Source organism: Schistocerca cancellata, chromosome 4, assembly GCF_023864275.1.
Source record: "Schistocerca cancellata isolate TAMUIC-IGC-003103 chromosome 4, iqSchCanc2.1, whole genome shotgun sequence".
In the NCBI taxonomy this organism is placed as follows: Eukaryota; Metazoa; Arthropoda; class Insecta; order Orthoptera; family Acrididae; genus Schistocerca; species Schistocerca cancellata.
Window position 1 is genome coordinate 834403958 of NC_064629.1, and position 15437 is coordinate 834419394.

Here is a 15437-nt window from a genome sequence, read left to right on the forward strand (position 1 = left end):
GTAGACATAAAACTACATAATAAATTGAGTAGATTTATTCATTGTTATTCCCAAATAGTACATGCTCACACATTTTTCATTGTTTTGCTGGAAAAACCCTTTTGTCACACAAAGGTTTAAGAAAAATGCTACAAGTTGTGCAACATTTAGTCTCCAGTGTTGTTTACATTACTTCATTGAAACAAAACTTGTAAATGGTGGTGCAGTAAACTGTATGGAATATCTATGACAACAGGAAGCTGTTAGTTCTCCTTTTGTAGATGACTTAGTATACCACTGATGCAACTGAGGTGGTGGTGTTCGTTTGCCATCGAAACTAAGAGTATCAGATAATGGTATGTAGACAGAGCTTGTAGAAATAATGTGCCAGGGGAGTAAATGTCATAGAGGAGTTAGTCTACGCCAAGAAATGGTGATGTATCACTTGATGGGATTATGAAGAAATGAACAAATAAATGGAAGTAAATGATGTCACCCAGCTAAGCACTGAGGGAAGAGCTCTTAATTTATGATGAGAGTTGAAGAAATCAACCAAGATAAATAAACAATGGTCTAGATACTCTTTGTGCAGCTGTTAATATCCATAAGGTGGTGATCCCCATCATGTATGAGCTACTCACACTGCCAGCAATGTAAGGAATCATTGTCCAAAACCCCTTAGGCAAAATGACTTATTAGTTACAGAATACTAAATGACCATAATGAATCAAGGGCTCTTACAGCAAGAGATCAGCAAGTGAAGTGGTTATGTGAGTCCATTCTCAGAGATAAAGCTCAGATATCTGCTGTGACACTGTTGTGGAAATAGTTACACTGATCCTTAGCAATATTCACATCTCTCAGCAACCTCGTTGGGCCCTGGCAGGTTAGTGCAGTATAAAAGAATATTGGGAGTAGTAGACTGAGAAACCCCCAGTGATAGTTTTAGGTTGTGGGATATGCCCAGCTGTTTCTGCATCTGCCTGCACTTTACTCCATGAAGTTCAGGTAACTAAACAATAACATAGACCTCAGAAATAAAGCATAGCCTCCATTTTTCTAATGAGTGTTAATTAATTACAGAACATCAGTATGCAAAGATAGATTATTGAAGTGAAAAAAGGAATTAAATAAGACATAATGATACAGTGCAAAGTCATCAGAAATATGTCAAAATGTGAAGATCAAATATAATTAAAATTTGGTTATCTTGATCAGTACAGAAGTACAGAGCAAAAGTGAATTTAAATGTAGGCTTTGTTGTACAACAGAAAATTAAATGTTATTGCAGTACTTAAATTAAATCACTCAGAACAGCAAGATGTATGTAAAAAAAATTGACAACAAACATGCCATGAAAATTCTTCAAACCCATGCTCTAATATGCTCACATTCTGAAGAAGAGATAGGAGACCTTAGTTACAGAAATTGGAAAAAATTGTGACAAATTCCATTACAAAATAATGTTAGTTTTAATTTGAAAGGAGGTCAAAAAGTACAGAACACGTCTTCTGCAGGGAAACTTCATATTTGCACCAGAAATGACAGGTACCATTACTATATTTTGCATCATCATCATAATTGAAGACTGATTATGCCTTTCAGCATTCAGTCTGGAGCATAGCCCCCCTTATACAGTTCCTCCATGATCCCGTATTCAGTGCTAACATTGGTGCCTCTTCTGATATTAAACCTATTACTTCAAAATCATTCTTAACCGAATCCAGGTACCTTCTCCTCGGTCTGCCCTGACTCCTCCTACCCTCTACTGCTGAATCCATGAGTCTCTTGGGTAACCTTGCTTCTCCCATGCGTGTAACATGACCCCACCATCTAAGCCTGTTCGCCCTGACTGCTACATCTATAGAGTTCATTCCCAGTTTTTCTTTGATTTCCTCATTGTGGACACCCTCCTGCCATTGTTCCCATCTACTAGTACCTGCAATCATCCTAGCTACTTTCATATCTGTAACCTCAACCTTGTTGATACGGTAACCTGAGTCCACCCATCTTTTGCTCCCATACAACAAAGTTGGTCGAAAGATTGAACGGTGCGCAGATAACTTAGTCTTGGTACTGACTTCCTTCTTGCAGAAGAGAGTAGATCGTAGCTGAGCGCTCACTGCATTAGCTTTGCTACACCTCGCTTCCAGTTCTTTCACTATGTTGCCGTCCTGTGAGAATATGCATCCTAAGTACTTGAAACCGTCCACCTGTTCTAACTTTGTTCCTCCTATTTGGCACTCAATCCGTTTATATTTTTTTCCCCACTGACATTACTTTAGTTTTGGAGATGCTAATCTTCATACCATAGTCCTTACATTTCTGATCTAGCTCTGAAATATTACTTTGCAAATTTTCAATCGAATCTGCCATCACAACTAAGTCATCCGCATATACAAGACTGCTTATTTTGTGTTCACATATCTTAATCTCACCCAGCCAGTCTATTGTTTTCAACATATGATCCATAAATAATATGAACAACAGTGTAGACAGGTTGCAGCCTTGTCTTACCTGAAACTACTCTGATCCATGAACTCAATTTACCGTCAACTCTAACTGCTGCCTGACTATCTATGTAAAGACCTTTAATTGCTTGCAAAAGTTTGCCTCCTATTCCATAATCTCGTAGAACAGACAATAACTTCCTCCTAGGAACCCGGTCATATGCCTTTTTTAGATCTATAAAGCATAGATACAATTCCCTGTTCCACTCATAACACTTCTCCATTATTTGCCGTAAGCTAAAGACCTGGTCCTGACAACCTCTAAGAGGCCTAAACCCACACTGATTTTCATCCAGTTGGTCCTCAACTAATATTCGCACTTTCCTTTCAACAATACCTGATAAGATTTTACCCACAATGCTGATTAGAGATACCTCTGTAGTTGTTAAAATCTTTTCTGTTTCCATGTTTAAAGATTGGTGTGATTACTGCTTTTGTCCAGTCTGATGCAACCTGTCCTGACTCCCAGGCCATTTCAATTATCCTGTGTAGCCATTTAAGACCTGACATTCCACTGTACTTCATGAGTTCCGACTTAATTTCATCCACTGCGCCCTAAAACACCAATCATCATTAATTTCATCCATCCCAGCCGCTTTATTGCACTGCAATCTATTGACCATTTTTTCCACTTCCTCAAATGTGATCCTATTTCCATCATCATTCCTATCCCATTCTACCTCGAAATCTGAAACATTACTGATTGCATTTTCACCTACATTGAGCAACTCTTCAAAATACTCCCTCCATCTGCCCAATGCATCCACAGGATTCACCAGCAGTTTTCCTGACCTGTCCAAAATACTTGTCATTTCCTTCTTACCTCCCTTTCGAAGACTGCTAATTACACTCCAGAATGGTTTTCCAGCAGCTTGACCCATAGTCTCCAACCTGTTTCCAAAGTCTTCCCACGATTTCTTCTTGGATGCTGCAATTATCTGTTTGGCTTTGTTTCTTTCTTCAACATAACTTTCTTTGTCTACCTGGGTTCTGGTATGTAGCCATTTTTGATACGCCTTCTTTTTCCTTTTACAGGCTGCCTTGGCTGTATCATTCCACCAAGCTGTGTGCTTCATCCTACTTTTACACACTACTGTTCCAAGACATTCTTTAGCCACTTCTAGTACTGTGTCCCTGTACCTTGTCCATTCCTTTTCCAATGACTGTAATTGACTACATTCAACTAACTGGTACCTTTCTGAGATCGCTGTTATGTACTTGTGCCTGATTTCCTTATCCTGAAGTTTCTCCACTCTTATCCTCCTACATATGGACCTGACCTCCTGCACTTTCGGCCTCACAATCCCAATTTCACTGCAGATTAAATAATGATCAGTGTCATCAAAGAGTCCCCTGAATACACGTGTGTCCCTCACAGCCTTCCTGAATTCCTGATCTGTTATTATATAGTCAGTGACAGATCTGGTTCCCCTGCCTTCCCAAGTATACTGGTGAATGTTCTTATGTTTAAAAAAGGAGTTTGTGATTACTAAGCCCATACTGGCACAGAAATCCAAGAGTTGTTTCCCGTTCCTGTTGGCCTCCATATCCTCTCCAAATTTACCCATAACCTTTTCATACCCTTCTGTTCGATTTCCAATCCTGGTGTTAAAATCACCCATGAGCAGAACACTGTCCTTGTCCTTTACTCTAACAACTACATCACTGAGTGCCTCATAAAAACTATCCATCTTATCTTGATCTGTCCCTTCACAATGCGAATATACTGACACAATCCTAATTTTCTTGCTAGACACTGTCAAATCTATCCACATCAGTCATTCGTTTACATACCTTATTGCAACTACGCTGTGTTCCATTTCTTTCCTGATGTAAAGCCCTACACCCCATTGTGCTATTCCTGCTTTGACTCCTGACAGGTAGACCTTGTATTCTCCCACTTCTCTTCTTTCTCACCCCTTACCCGAATGTCACTAACAGCTAAAACGTCCAGCCCCATCTTACTTGCAGCCTCTGCCAGCTCTACCTTCTTCCCAGAGTAGCCCCCATTGATATTAATAGCTCCCCATCTCATTACCATTTGTTTCCCAAGGCGTATCTTAAGAATCCCTGGTTTGTCAGTTAGAGGTGGGACTCCGTCACCTCCAAAGGTCCGAGGCATTTTGCTCTGATTGTTGCCAGCACCATATTTAAAGTGCCAGGGAAGCAGGTTGCCCCGAGTCCCATTGGGTTTTACCCCTAACGGCTGAGGGACTAACCGGTGGATTTGGTAGTCTTTGCCGTATGAGCACAAAGGTGACCACGACTCAGAATATGTCCGAGATGCCCAGCCTTATTTCAAAGTAACTGGTATCCCGACTGTCGGGACCACTTACTTGGCCACTCATACGTTGCCCGTGGTTCATGAACTAGGACATGACTACAGGAACCCACACCATGAACCACACTATATTTTGCAGAGAAGGAAAAATGTTTATCATGCACATGCTTGCAGATGAAAACAAATGGAAAAGTGATTTGACAAGAACCAGATGAAACTAAAAATAAAGTGAATTAAATGTTACCAGCAATGGAGAAATGGCACACAATAGGATAGTCCTCAACCATTTTAGAAAATAAGGTAATCATAGGCTGTTAAGGTGAAATGTAAAAATATGTACAAAGCAAGAAAGAAACCAACCATTCTTCAAGAAGTTAGTCAGAAATGGAAGTAATAAGAATGTGTTTAAGAACAGTTAGAATATTCAGATAAAATTATATAAGAAGTTCAACATCTCACAAAACAAATATTATACAAATATTAACAAAAAGGACAATTTTTTAATAAAGCTACTTAAACAAACACCAAAGGAGAAGCAGGTATGAAGAAGGTAAATTTTAATAAATTCTCAAATGGAGCAAGACAAATACACTATCTAATCAAAAGTATCCAGATACACCTAAATAATTGGAATTGCTCACTAGATGTCACGAAAGGAAGAACTGCCTATATAACAGGTGGTGGGGAGTGTCGTGTTGTCAGTAGAGAAATAGTAACAGTAGACTGTGTTTGTTAGGAGAGCTTGGTGATTTCAAGTGTGGGCTAGTCTTCGGATGTCACCTGAACAACATACACACCAGGGACATTTCAAACCTTCTAAAGATGTCAGAGTCAACTGTTCGTGATTGTGAAGTGGAAACACCAAGAAAAACCTCAGTGAAACAAAGACCTTGCAGATGACATGCATCGATGTACAGAGGCCATTGAGGACTGTGGAGGGTGGTTGTAAAAAATCACAAGGAATCAACACAATTAGTCGCTTGTGTATTCCGAAGTTATACCAGCAGTCCAGCTATCACAGTGACTCTCCGTAGGGAATTAGAAAGAATGGGGTAGAGTGGCCAAGCAGCTGCTCATAAGCCACACATTTCTGTAGTCAGTGCTAAGCGATGCTCGAGATGGTGTAAAGAGCAATCTCACTGGTCAGTGAATGACTGGAAATGAGTGATTTGGAGTGAAGAATCATACTATACCACGTGGCATTCCAATGGAAGTGTTTGTGTTTGGTCAATGCCTGGAGAATATTACCTACCATCATGGGTAGTACCAACAGCGCAGATTGGAGGGAGTGATGTTGGTGCATGGGGGTCTTCTTTCTGGCTAGTGTGTGGTCGCCTTACTGCACTTCAGAAAATGCTGAATGATCGAGGATATGAACACATTTTACAGTATTGTGTACTGCGTATCGCAGACAAACAGTTAAAAAATGATACTTAGCGTAATCGTGAAAATGCGTGCTGTTGCAAAGCAGTGGACAAAAATAGACTGACCTTACCAGTCCCAATCAGAATCTAATGTAAGACGTTTGGGATGAGTTAGAACTTGGACTTCACTAAGACCCAGGTGTTCAACATTACTACCTTCTCTGGTTTTGGCTCTCGAGGAAAATGGGCTGCCATTTCTCCAGACATAGACACCTTATTAAAAATATTCACAGCAGAGTTAGTTGTGAAAAAGGTGAGGAGTGGTCACATACCAGATTTATGTCCACTAATAGGTGTCCAAATAGTTTTGATCAGATAGTGTATTTGAGAGAAAAAGAGGACTATCAAGCTAAGCAAAAATTCTCTGAAATGTTGCCAAGGGGATGTCAGAAGGCACAATAAAAATCTGGTGACAGAAAATGCAAAACTCTTCACACTTTTATTGTTTTCAATGGCAGAAGACTGTATCAAACCTGAGGAAGACCTGCAAATGATGGATAATTGGTGCAGGGACAGGCAGTTGACAATGAACTTAACTATTTATGAGAAATACATAACATATATTTAACTACATCAATTACTGCTAGAATGCTTTGTTGCAGATCAGTTCCTGGAAATAGTAACAACTATAAAATATGTAGGAGTAAAACATTTGAAATGATCATTAATGGAATGACCAAATGAAACTAATTGTAAGAAAACCTGTCAACGTTTCATTTTCAAATTGCCATTTTTATGGCAGATTCAGATTCAGATTCTATGCCAAAAACTCCTGAGGATACATCTGAAACCATTTGTTTCCATTCATGGCATATGGTGCTGTACTTCACAAAATTCAATTTTTTAGTTTTTGGAATTAAGAACAGGCTCACTTGATTCTGTTTTACAGTTCTGATAAAAATTTAAACTTTCTGTTCACAACAGCAGATATTATTGTTAACAATTTAATTTAGTTTTGTACATTTGATTGTACAGTAGAACCTTCACATTTAGACTTTTAAATGTCTGGCAAATCAACTACATTAAATGTAATGTCATTTTTTCTTCCCTTCGAAACCGAGTTTGGTGTCTCTCCACACCATCAGGATGCTTGATTGCATCGAGTCCCTTCAAATCTCACCATCACGGTGACTTATTTTGGAGTGTTCTTTCATCCAGCCACTGTAACTCTTGTGCTGATTAATCTCATCCACCATGAATGGGGAAAAAATGTTTCAGTTAAAACCTAGGTGTTTTATGGTGTAGAATACGAATCTGCAAGATTGTAGTCCATCTGCACCCACATGTTCACTGTATTGTCTTTGTCTTTGTCTGTTTCGTAGGTGCATGCAGAACCTTATCAAGTATGCCTGGCTGTGCCCTGCCACTGCAATCTGCCAATCAAACAAATTATTTTATTAAAGATATAACTTTACTGAAATCATTCAGTCTCAGTAAACTGGCCATATATACATTTTACCCTTGTCTTCTCATATTTTGTGTTCTAATTTGTAGGAATTTTGTATTGCTCATTCATTTTTTAAGTTAGATTGAGATTTATTTAAGACTGGCTAGCAGTATTGCAGTAAAATACAGGTTCAACCCAATATGGCACAGGAAAATGCAATATATAAGGTGTAACACCTAGTGGGTTGGAGGGCGGGAGGTGGTATGCTGACTATATTTGAATGTGTTCCCTGGCTCAAAAGGATTAAAATCCTAAAAGCTAGCAAATTGCAAATTTGTGTGTGTGTGTGTGTGTGTGTGTGTGTGTGTGTGTGTGTGTGTTGTAAATTAGCCAATGAAAGCTCAGATATCTGCACCACCTCACATAGTTGGACCAGTTGATTCATCGGCCAGGCCACATGGTCAGCAGGCTATTCATGACTCTGTTGCTCCTCTCATGGAGGAACGGAGTGTGATTGCATTAGAGTGACCTCAGAGGCTGGGGTCTGTATGGTTTACCTGAGTATATTGTGACATTGTGGGTAAGTCAATATTGAGATAATTAAGAATGTAGCAGGTGTGTGTGAACTGGACTCTTGTCTGTGATAATACTTGTCTAAAAGCATTAACATGTCACAGTAAAATATTTTGTCATAAGTGGCGCAATTAAAACTTACTACTATGTTTCCAAGTTCGGTAAGATTTAATTTGGCTCAAGCTTTGGAGGCCAGTCCACAAAGCAAACATGCAATCATTAAGGATGATATAAGCTGTGACTGGCAGAACATAAAAGTTTTGCCAAATCATTGTTTTACTCATCAAATTGGTATTAGTATTTGCCCCAGCAAATAAGGGTCTTTTATTACTATATAGGCTGCTAGATGTGTGTTGAAATCCAAAGTATATCCAGGAGTCATCTTGTAGAAGCCAGATCCTATGGCAATATGGAGCTAGATTTGTGTTCCTATGGACTTAATATTTCACATGATATATCATAAACTTGATAGTGTCAAGTATATCCATATTACGAGTAATGAAATGATTGTAATTGCAACATCTATTCTGAAGAACTTAATCTGTCTCCAATACAAATGTCAACAATATTTCTCACATGGTCCATATATATAGACACCATGTGAGAAAGTTGGCCTAATTACATGCCAAAAAGCCTTGGTTGTCTGTAAAACATCAGCTTAGCTGTCTAGGAGGAGGTGGAAAAAATGTAGGATTTATTATGCACTTCATAAACTCCCTTCCATGCAATATGCTGATGGTCATTGAAGTTAGAGGCTTTTGAACGAAATATTAAGTGATAAAGAAACCACATTCTGTTCCCTTTTATTTATCAAAAATATGTTACTCAAAACTACAAATACTTCTAACATTAATTCCATATTTTCTGCCAGTTAAACAGATAAATGCAATAGCACCAAAAATATACCCTAAGTGTGATTCAAAACAAACCCTACCATTACATGGTTACTTTGCAGTCTGTAGACGATGAAACTGACCTATGAACATAGTATATGAACTATTGAAACATCAATGTATCATCTAGCGCTGTTCCCCTCTTGACTTCATCTCACAGTATCAAATGCCTTTCCTAGGTGTGTGATTCAGAGACGTGCAGAACAGTTACTTGGGCATTTTTAGGGGGTGCATTGTTATGCTGACTGCCAAGAAGGTATTAATCTTTCAGTTGTACTCACAATTGCAAGTGTTCTTTATCTTCACCAGCACCACTGTACACTTTCTAACATGATTGGCTCCTGTATAACGTGGCAGATTGTTCAAATTTTATATGTGGACATTTATTTGTGGTCTCACATTTACTGTGAATATGCTTATTTTTTCAGGTAGTAAATCCTTGTTATGTTGAAAAGATATTTTTCAAAAATGGTGTAAGAATTGGAAAAAGTCAGCTTCACGTGTATTTATAGACAGAACTTCATTGACTCTTGCTACTGATTGTTTCCCTAAGCTTGTTCTGGGATCTGTCCTTTTAAAACCAGAGACAAAGTATTTTCCAGTGACTGGTAATAATGAATTGTGCTTAAGACCCAGGTTTTTGTTTTGGGCAGCATAATAAGCAATTTGCCCTGTAATGAACTGAGGTAATGCCAAAGGACAATGTTGCAAAGGTGTTCACTTATTCAACTACTTTTCTTTTTGAAGAGTGAAATGATCTTCATCTCAAGACAGGTTTCTTGTCTTGGCATGTTCAACTATCTTGATATGCTGTTCAGTAATCACCAAGACTTCATTAAAATTGTGTTACTCTTTGGGCAGTCTTCAGCAGTATAAATATTCTCTGGTTTTACTATTGATTGCAGTGTTTAAAAATAGCTGTGCATGGAATATTTTCTGTGCTTATCTGTGGTGGAATTTCTGTATTAATGCCATTTGACGACGACGACGACCAAATGCTACACCAAACTTTTTGACTGCCTCACTTCTAGATAGATGTCTGCAGCTGGGTAGCATTTATGAAATTATAGTGTAGAGTACAATAATCTGTATGTAGCCATATTTTCATCAAGATACATCTACCGTCATGTTCCACGCCATAGCAAGTAGCAACTAAAAATTAGTTATCCTAGATACTTGTTGAAGAACAACATAAATACCATCCTCAGTATCTTACCTCTAAAGCTGACATCTGAGCAACAGAAGTTGGTTTTCTGTAACTACTTTTGAATTTTTAATGAGCATGCAGGGACTTCCATTTTCACTGCGACAAACCACCATGAAGAAAGTATCTACATCTACACTGTTACTTTTTTGTTGTTTCATTTGTGTCATTTAAAACTCTATATGAATTGTTTGTTTTTTCTAGGGCACAAGACAGCCAAAGCAGAGAGCAGATTGCTGGTCACCATAATATTCTCAGGCCTAATGGTAATCCTGTAACAATGAACTCTGACCAAACTACTGAGAAAATGCTTAGTGTCAGTGGAAAGAAAAAATGTTCTCATTGTGGAGAGGAACTAGGTGAGTGCTTAAACGCAAATGACAAAATTGCAGGATATCCCCATTTACCAACACATTATGTTTCCCTGACACTAAAACAATGACACTGATACTGGTTTGCTGCAGGTCTCCATGCTATTATATCCTGTGCAAGCTTCATCATCTCTGATTAACTACTGCAACCTACAGCCTTCTGAATCTGCTTACTGTAGTCATCTCTTGGTCTCCATCTATGATTTTTACACCCCACACTTCCCTCCAGTACTAAACTGGTGATCCCTTGATGTCTCAGAGTATGTCCTACCAATCAATCCCTTCTTCTAGTCAGGTTGTGCCACAAATTTCTCATCTCCAATGCTGTTCAGTACCTCCTCATTAGTTACATGATCTAACCATCTAATCTTCATCATTATTCTGTAGCACCACATTTCAAAAGCTTTTATTCTCTTCTTATGTAACTGTTTATCATGCATATTTGACTTCCATACATGGCTACATTCCAGACATATGCCCAGACAAAAAACATCCAAACACTTAAATCTTAATCAATGTTAATTAATTACTCATTTTCAGAAACACTTTTCTTGCCATTACCAGTCTGCATTTTGTATCCTATCTACTTCGACCACATCAGTTATTTTGCTGCCCAAATCGCAAAACTCATCTACTACTTTACGTATCTCATTTCCTAATCTAATTCCTTCAACATTACCTGATTTAAATTAGCTACATTCCATTATCCTCGTGTTGCTTTTGTTTATGTTCATCTTATACACACCTTTCAAGACAACGTCTATTCCTTTCAACTGCTCTTCAAAGTCCTTTGCTGCCTCTGACAGTTACAATGTGACCGAAAAACCTCAAAATTTTTATTTATTTTCACTGGACCTTAATTCCTACTCCAAATTTTTCTTTGGATTCTTTAACTTGGGGGCAGACTATAACTCTGTCTCACACCCTTTCCAAACACTTCTTCCCTTTCAGACCCATTGACACTGCTGTCTGGTTTCTGCTCAAGTTGTGAACAGCCTTTCGCTCCCTGCATTATACCCCTGCTACCACCAGAATTTCAAAGAGGGGAGAGAGGGGAAAATCATATATTGAGCATTAAAATTTGCATTAGAAGTATGTGTATATTTGATGGCATGATTGAATTGAACAACCACCACCACCACCAACAACAACAACAACAACAACAACATTAGTACTACTACATTACCATCAGCTAATAAATTTTTGATTGTACAGAACTGTGGAGGATTGAGCAGTTAAAGAATCAGTGTTTCATATACTGGAATCCAGGACTGCAAATACTTATTTTTAGATAGTATTTTCTTGGATGTACAGAGATGTGTAGATGAAAGATCATTCTGATAGTGGGGTACAGAAAAACAAATGGGACACTAAAAAGTAACAGTTAGGTCAGTAATAAGTACTCATTTTACTTCAAATTTTTTAGTTAAATGCAGTGTATTAATGGGTATTGTAGGTTACTTAAAATTACTATCATTTACGCACATTGATCTTGGAGTTATATAGGGAACATGATCTGATTTATTCCATTTTGGTGTGATACTTCTGTGAAATGAGTGAATAAAGCTGCAATTATCTTTAAAATTATCATTGGAACAAACCTAGTTTTCAGAAAAACATTCTGTGACTGGATACCACATTTTATAAGAAGTTTTTCTTTAAAAACTGAAGATATATTCCAAAATGTATGCTATCATTTTATGTCGGATTACATATTATATTTAATGTAATTTAGAAATTTAAGCACATACAACAGAAATTTCAGAGAAAATACAATGTAAAGTAATCCTGTCATAAATTTTGCAATATCTTAAACTTCTTAATGATTTTGTGATCATTCAATTTCAGGCAGAGGAGCTGCAATGATCATAGAGAGTTTGAGACTTTTCTATCACATTGATTGCTTTAAATGCTGTGTGTGCCACATCCAACTTGGTGATGGACTTATGGGCACAGATGTCAGAGTTCGCAATAACAAACTCCACTGCCATAATTGTTATTCCAGTGAAGATGGTAAGTATTGGTAATATAGTGTTGAATAAAATTACTGTGTTCATCAGTTAATTTGTGACTTGAAACGAAATAAAAGAAAACTCTTAACAATGAGTAAAGTGGTAGTTTTCTTTTGAGATTCCCTCTGGTGCCCTGCTGTCTGGTGAATGAAAACTGTTTTGTGTGAATTGCTCCTGAAAATATAGTACTTGTCAGTGATTCAGAGTATTGTTATCAATGGCCAAATTAGCTACTGAAAACTAACAAACATGTAGCTGAATTCTATAAGGTACAATTCAGATATAGTAAAGTAATACAAATTAACAGGTCTTCTGAGGGGAAAAAATCTGTGTTTCATGAGCATTTTCCAAGTGCAAAGTTTTCCTTTTTTAAAAAAAAAAATTTTCCAAGTCACTTAGTGAATGTTGAATTTGTCAAAGCAGTTGCCATTAATCTTCACTCTGATCACTCGTGGAGTATGATCTCTGGCACTATACGCTCTGTGTTAATATCTGTTTTCTTACAGATTATATGAATAATACCTTTCCTGATAAGAGTGCTACCCTTACTAATATTCATCTCAGTCCTTCAGAAACTCATCATCATTTCCCAATATTTCTCATATTGCTTATTTAATTTTTATGGGTATAATTTTCACATACTCCCATATATAGCTTACTTTCAAAGTTGCACAGTTTATATTAAATCAGTTGTGTATTGTCAGCTGTATTTGTCTTCCTAAACGTGTGCATCTCCAGGGATCTCAATGCTTTAAAGAATGTTCATTCTGCCATAAGCAGAACATGTAAATGCGGCTTTTAGTTCACGTCCAGTTTAACACACACCATTTTTCATAAATTTTACTTCCCACAGCAGTATTGGTAAAGTTTTCTATAGTTTACCCACCAAAAACCTCATATTAAATATCACATGTTGGGCGTTTTACCTTGCAAATAAAAATAACTTTCTCCAGCCTATTAATTTCTGACCAGGTTTTGCTCTTTTTTCCTACTGTTTAGACATCAGCCCAAATAATAAAATCAAATTTGAGACAATTGTGATGTGACACAAAATATAGAGATTCAAATTATTCAGATAATTTTTCTTAATAGCTTATGTTTATAATTTAGACTGATCCATTATCATTTTCTGAAATTCCATGTTCAGACTTGAGCATCAGAATATGAATTTGGTTCACCCCTGCCACAGTGGTTGTTCAAAACATATTCTTTTCAGCTCAGACAATTTTAACTTGGTTACAAGTGCAATTTAGATTTGATTGTGTCATCATTGACATGCAATGATTTTTGTTTAATGTTCCTATGGATCTTATTAGGTTTCATTTTGACCTTTTTTAAATAATTGTTGCTCATTTCACCATATATTATTTCAGTTTATAGTTCTTGCCACTTAAAGGTTCCATTCACCTACTATTATTATTATTAGCATATGTGAACTTTGACGAAGCCAATTGTATGAAAAATACCGAAAGGCTAATAAAAATATTCTATTCTATTCTAATGTGCACAAAGACCTGTTGCTTTCATAAAAAAAATCTGTTTCACTGTTTCAAAAGAAAAGCAAAACTAAAACCCCTTTTTATGTAAAATTATAAAAGTTTACAATGTGATATTAATTTTAATGAAAAGCGAATAGGGAAAAAAGTGGTGAGAACTACCAATTTAACATAAAGATATTTTAAGATAAAGCACAAGTTTGTGAATGAAATCTCTCCATTTTGATGTAGGTCATACATAGTTTAGAGCATGGATTTCATTATTATTTTGTATATCACATTTCATGAAATCCCCATTGTATGAGTGATAAAAGAATTGACTATTTTCATCATTTTGCAGGTGTGAAATTCAGCTGTGTATGAGAAGCTTCAAACAGTGATCAGTTTTGGTATTTCCTCGTGTAAGGGAGGCCTGTAAATCAGAAATAATGTAAATTCACAAATTTGTACAGCATTTTCTTCACCATGTTTATATTGTACACTATGTATATTATGGTACATGTTCACAAATAAGTTAATGTTAACAAAGCAGCCTCTCTTTCTTCTTGTAAGAAGAGTGTTAAGTCTTTATTGTGTGTGTAGTCGTGATGATATTAACACTGTAGAAGCTACAAAACTGGAATACAGAAATGTGATATTAGCCATATGTAACTATGTATCCAAGTGACTATGCCAAATGAAAGTATAATATTCTGAAACTGTTATTGTCGTTAGGTTCTCTTGCAGTTCAGTCACCAAATATTTGAGAAATATTTTTGTAAATTGAAATTTCTGAGTTGTATATTGTCAAAGTATTTTTTTCCATCACATACTGATGTTACCAAGCCTGATATTTTGTTTGGAGTATGTCTGGAAAACATTCTTCTAATTGTAATATGCATTAAACATGTGAAAAAATATTTTGTATTATATGGAGAGTGTACAGATATAGTAAAATTAGCTTTAACTTTTGTCACCTCAGTTGTTTTTGTTGTACTAAATTGTACAGTACTGTTGTAAATTTGTAACATAAAAGAACTATATTAATGGTTTGTTAATTTTTTTTATTATTATGTGAGTAATTTGTGTTTTCACCCAATGCTCTATTTTGAGTATGTCTTTGTATTTGTAAAGATTAATGTGGTGTTTAAAGGCAGTGCTATTACAGATGATAAACTTAGATTACAGAGAAATTTTCACAAGTGCAGGTGTGTACTGTCAATTGGATATTGGTGAGGAGGAAATAGTACGGAAGAGGACAAACAATCAATACAGAGTTGTTGAAGACATTTAATTTGAAAAGCTGTCTTGAGAGGAAAGTAAGATGG

The 15437-nt window shown here is 36.7% G+C and overlaps 1 protein-coding gene across 2 annotated transcripts in view; it reads left to right on the forward strand.

Moving 5' to 3' along the window:
- The window catches only part of LOC126184904 (uncharacterized), a 174598-nt gene extending 159437 nt beyond the window's left edge, over nucleotides 1-15161 (forward strand). For both annotated transcript variants that reach the window (XM_049927555.1, XM_049927556.1), the window contains 3 exons: nucleotides 10456-10610; nucleotides 12471-12635; nucleotides 14471-15161. In XM_049927555.1, the coding sequence (XP_049783512.1) occupies nucleotides 10456-10610; nucleotides 12471-12635; nucleotides 14471-14493 (343 nt within the window). In that variant the 3' untranslated portion in view covers nucleotides 14494-15161. The remainder of the gene's footprint in view (nucleotides 1-10455; nucleotides 10611-12470; nucleotides 12636-14470) is intronic.
- Nucleotides 15162-15437: the final 276 nt, after the last annotated feature.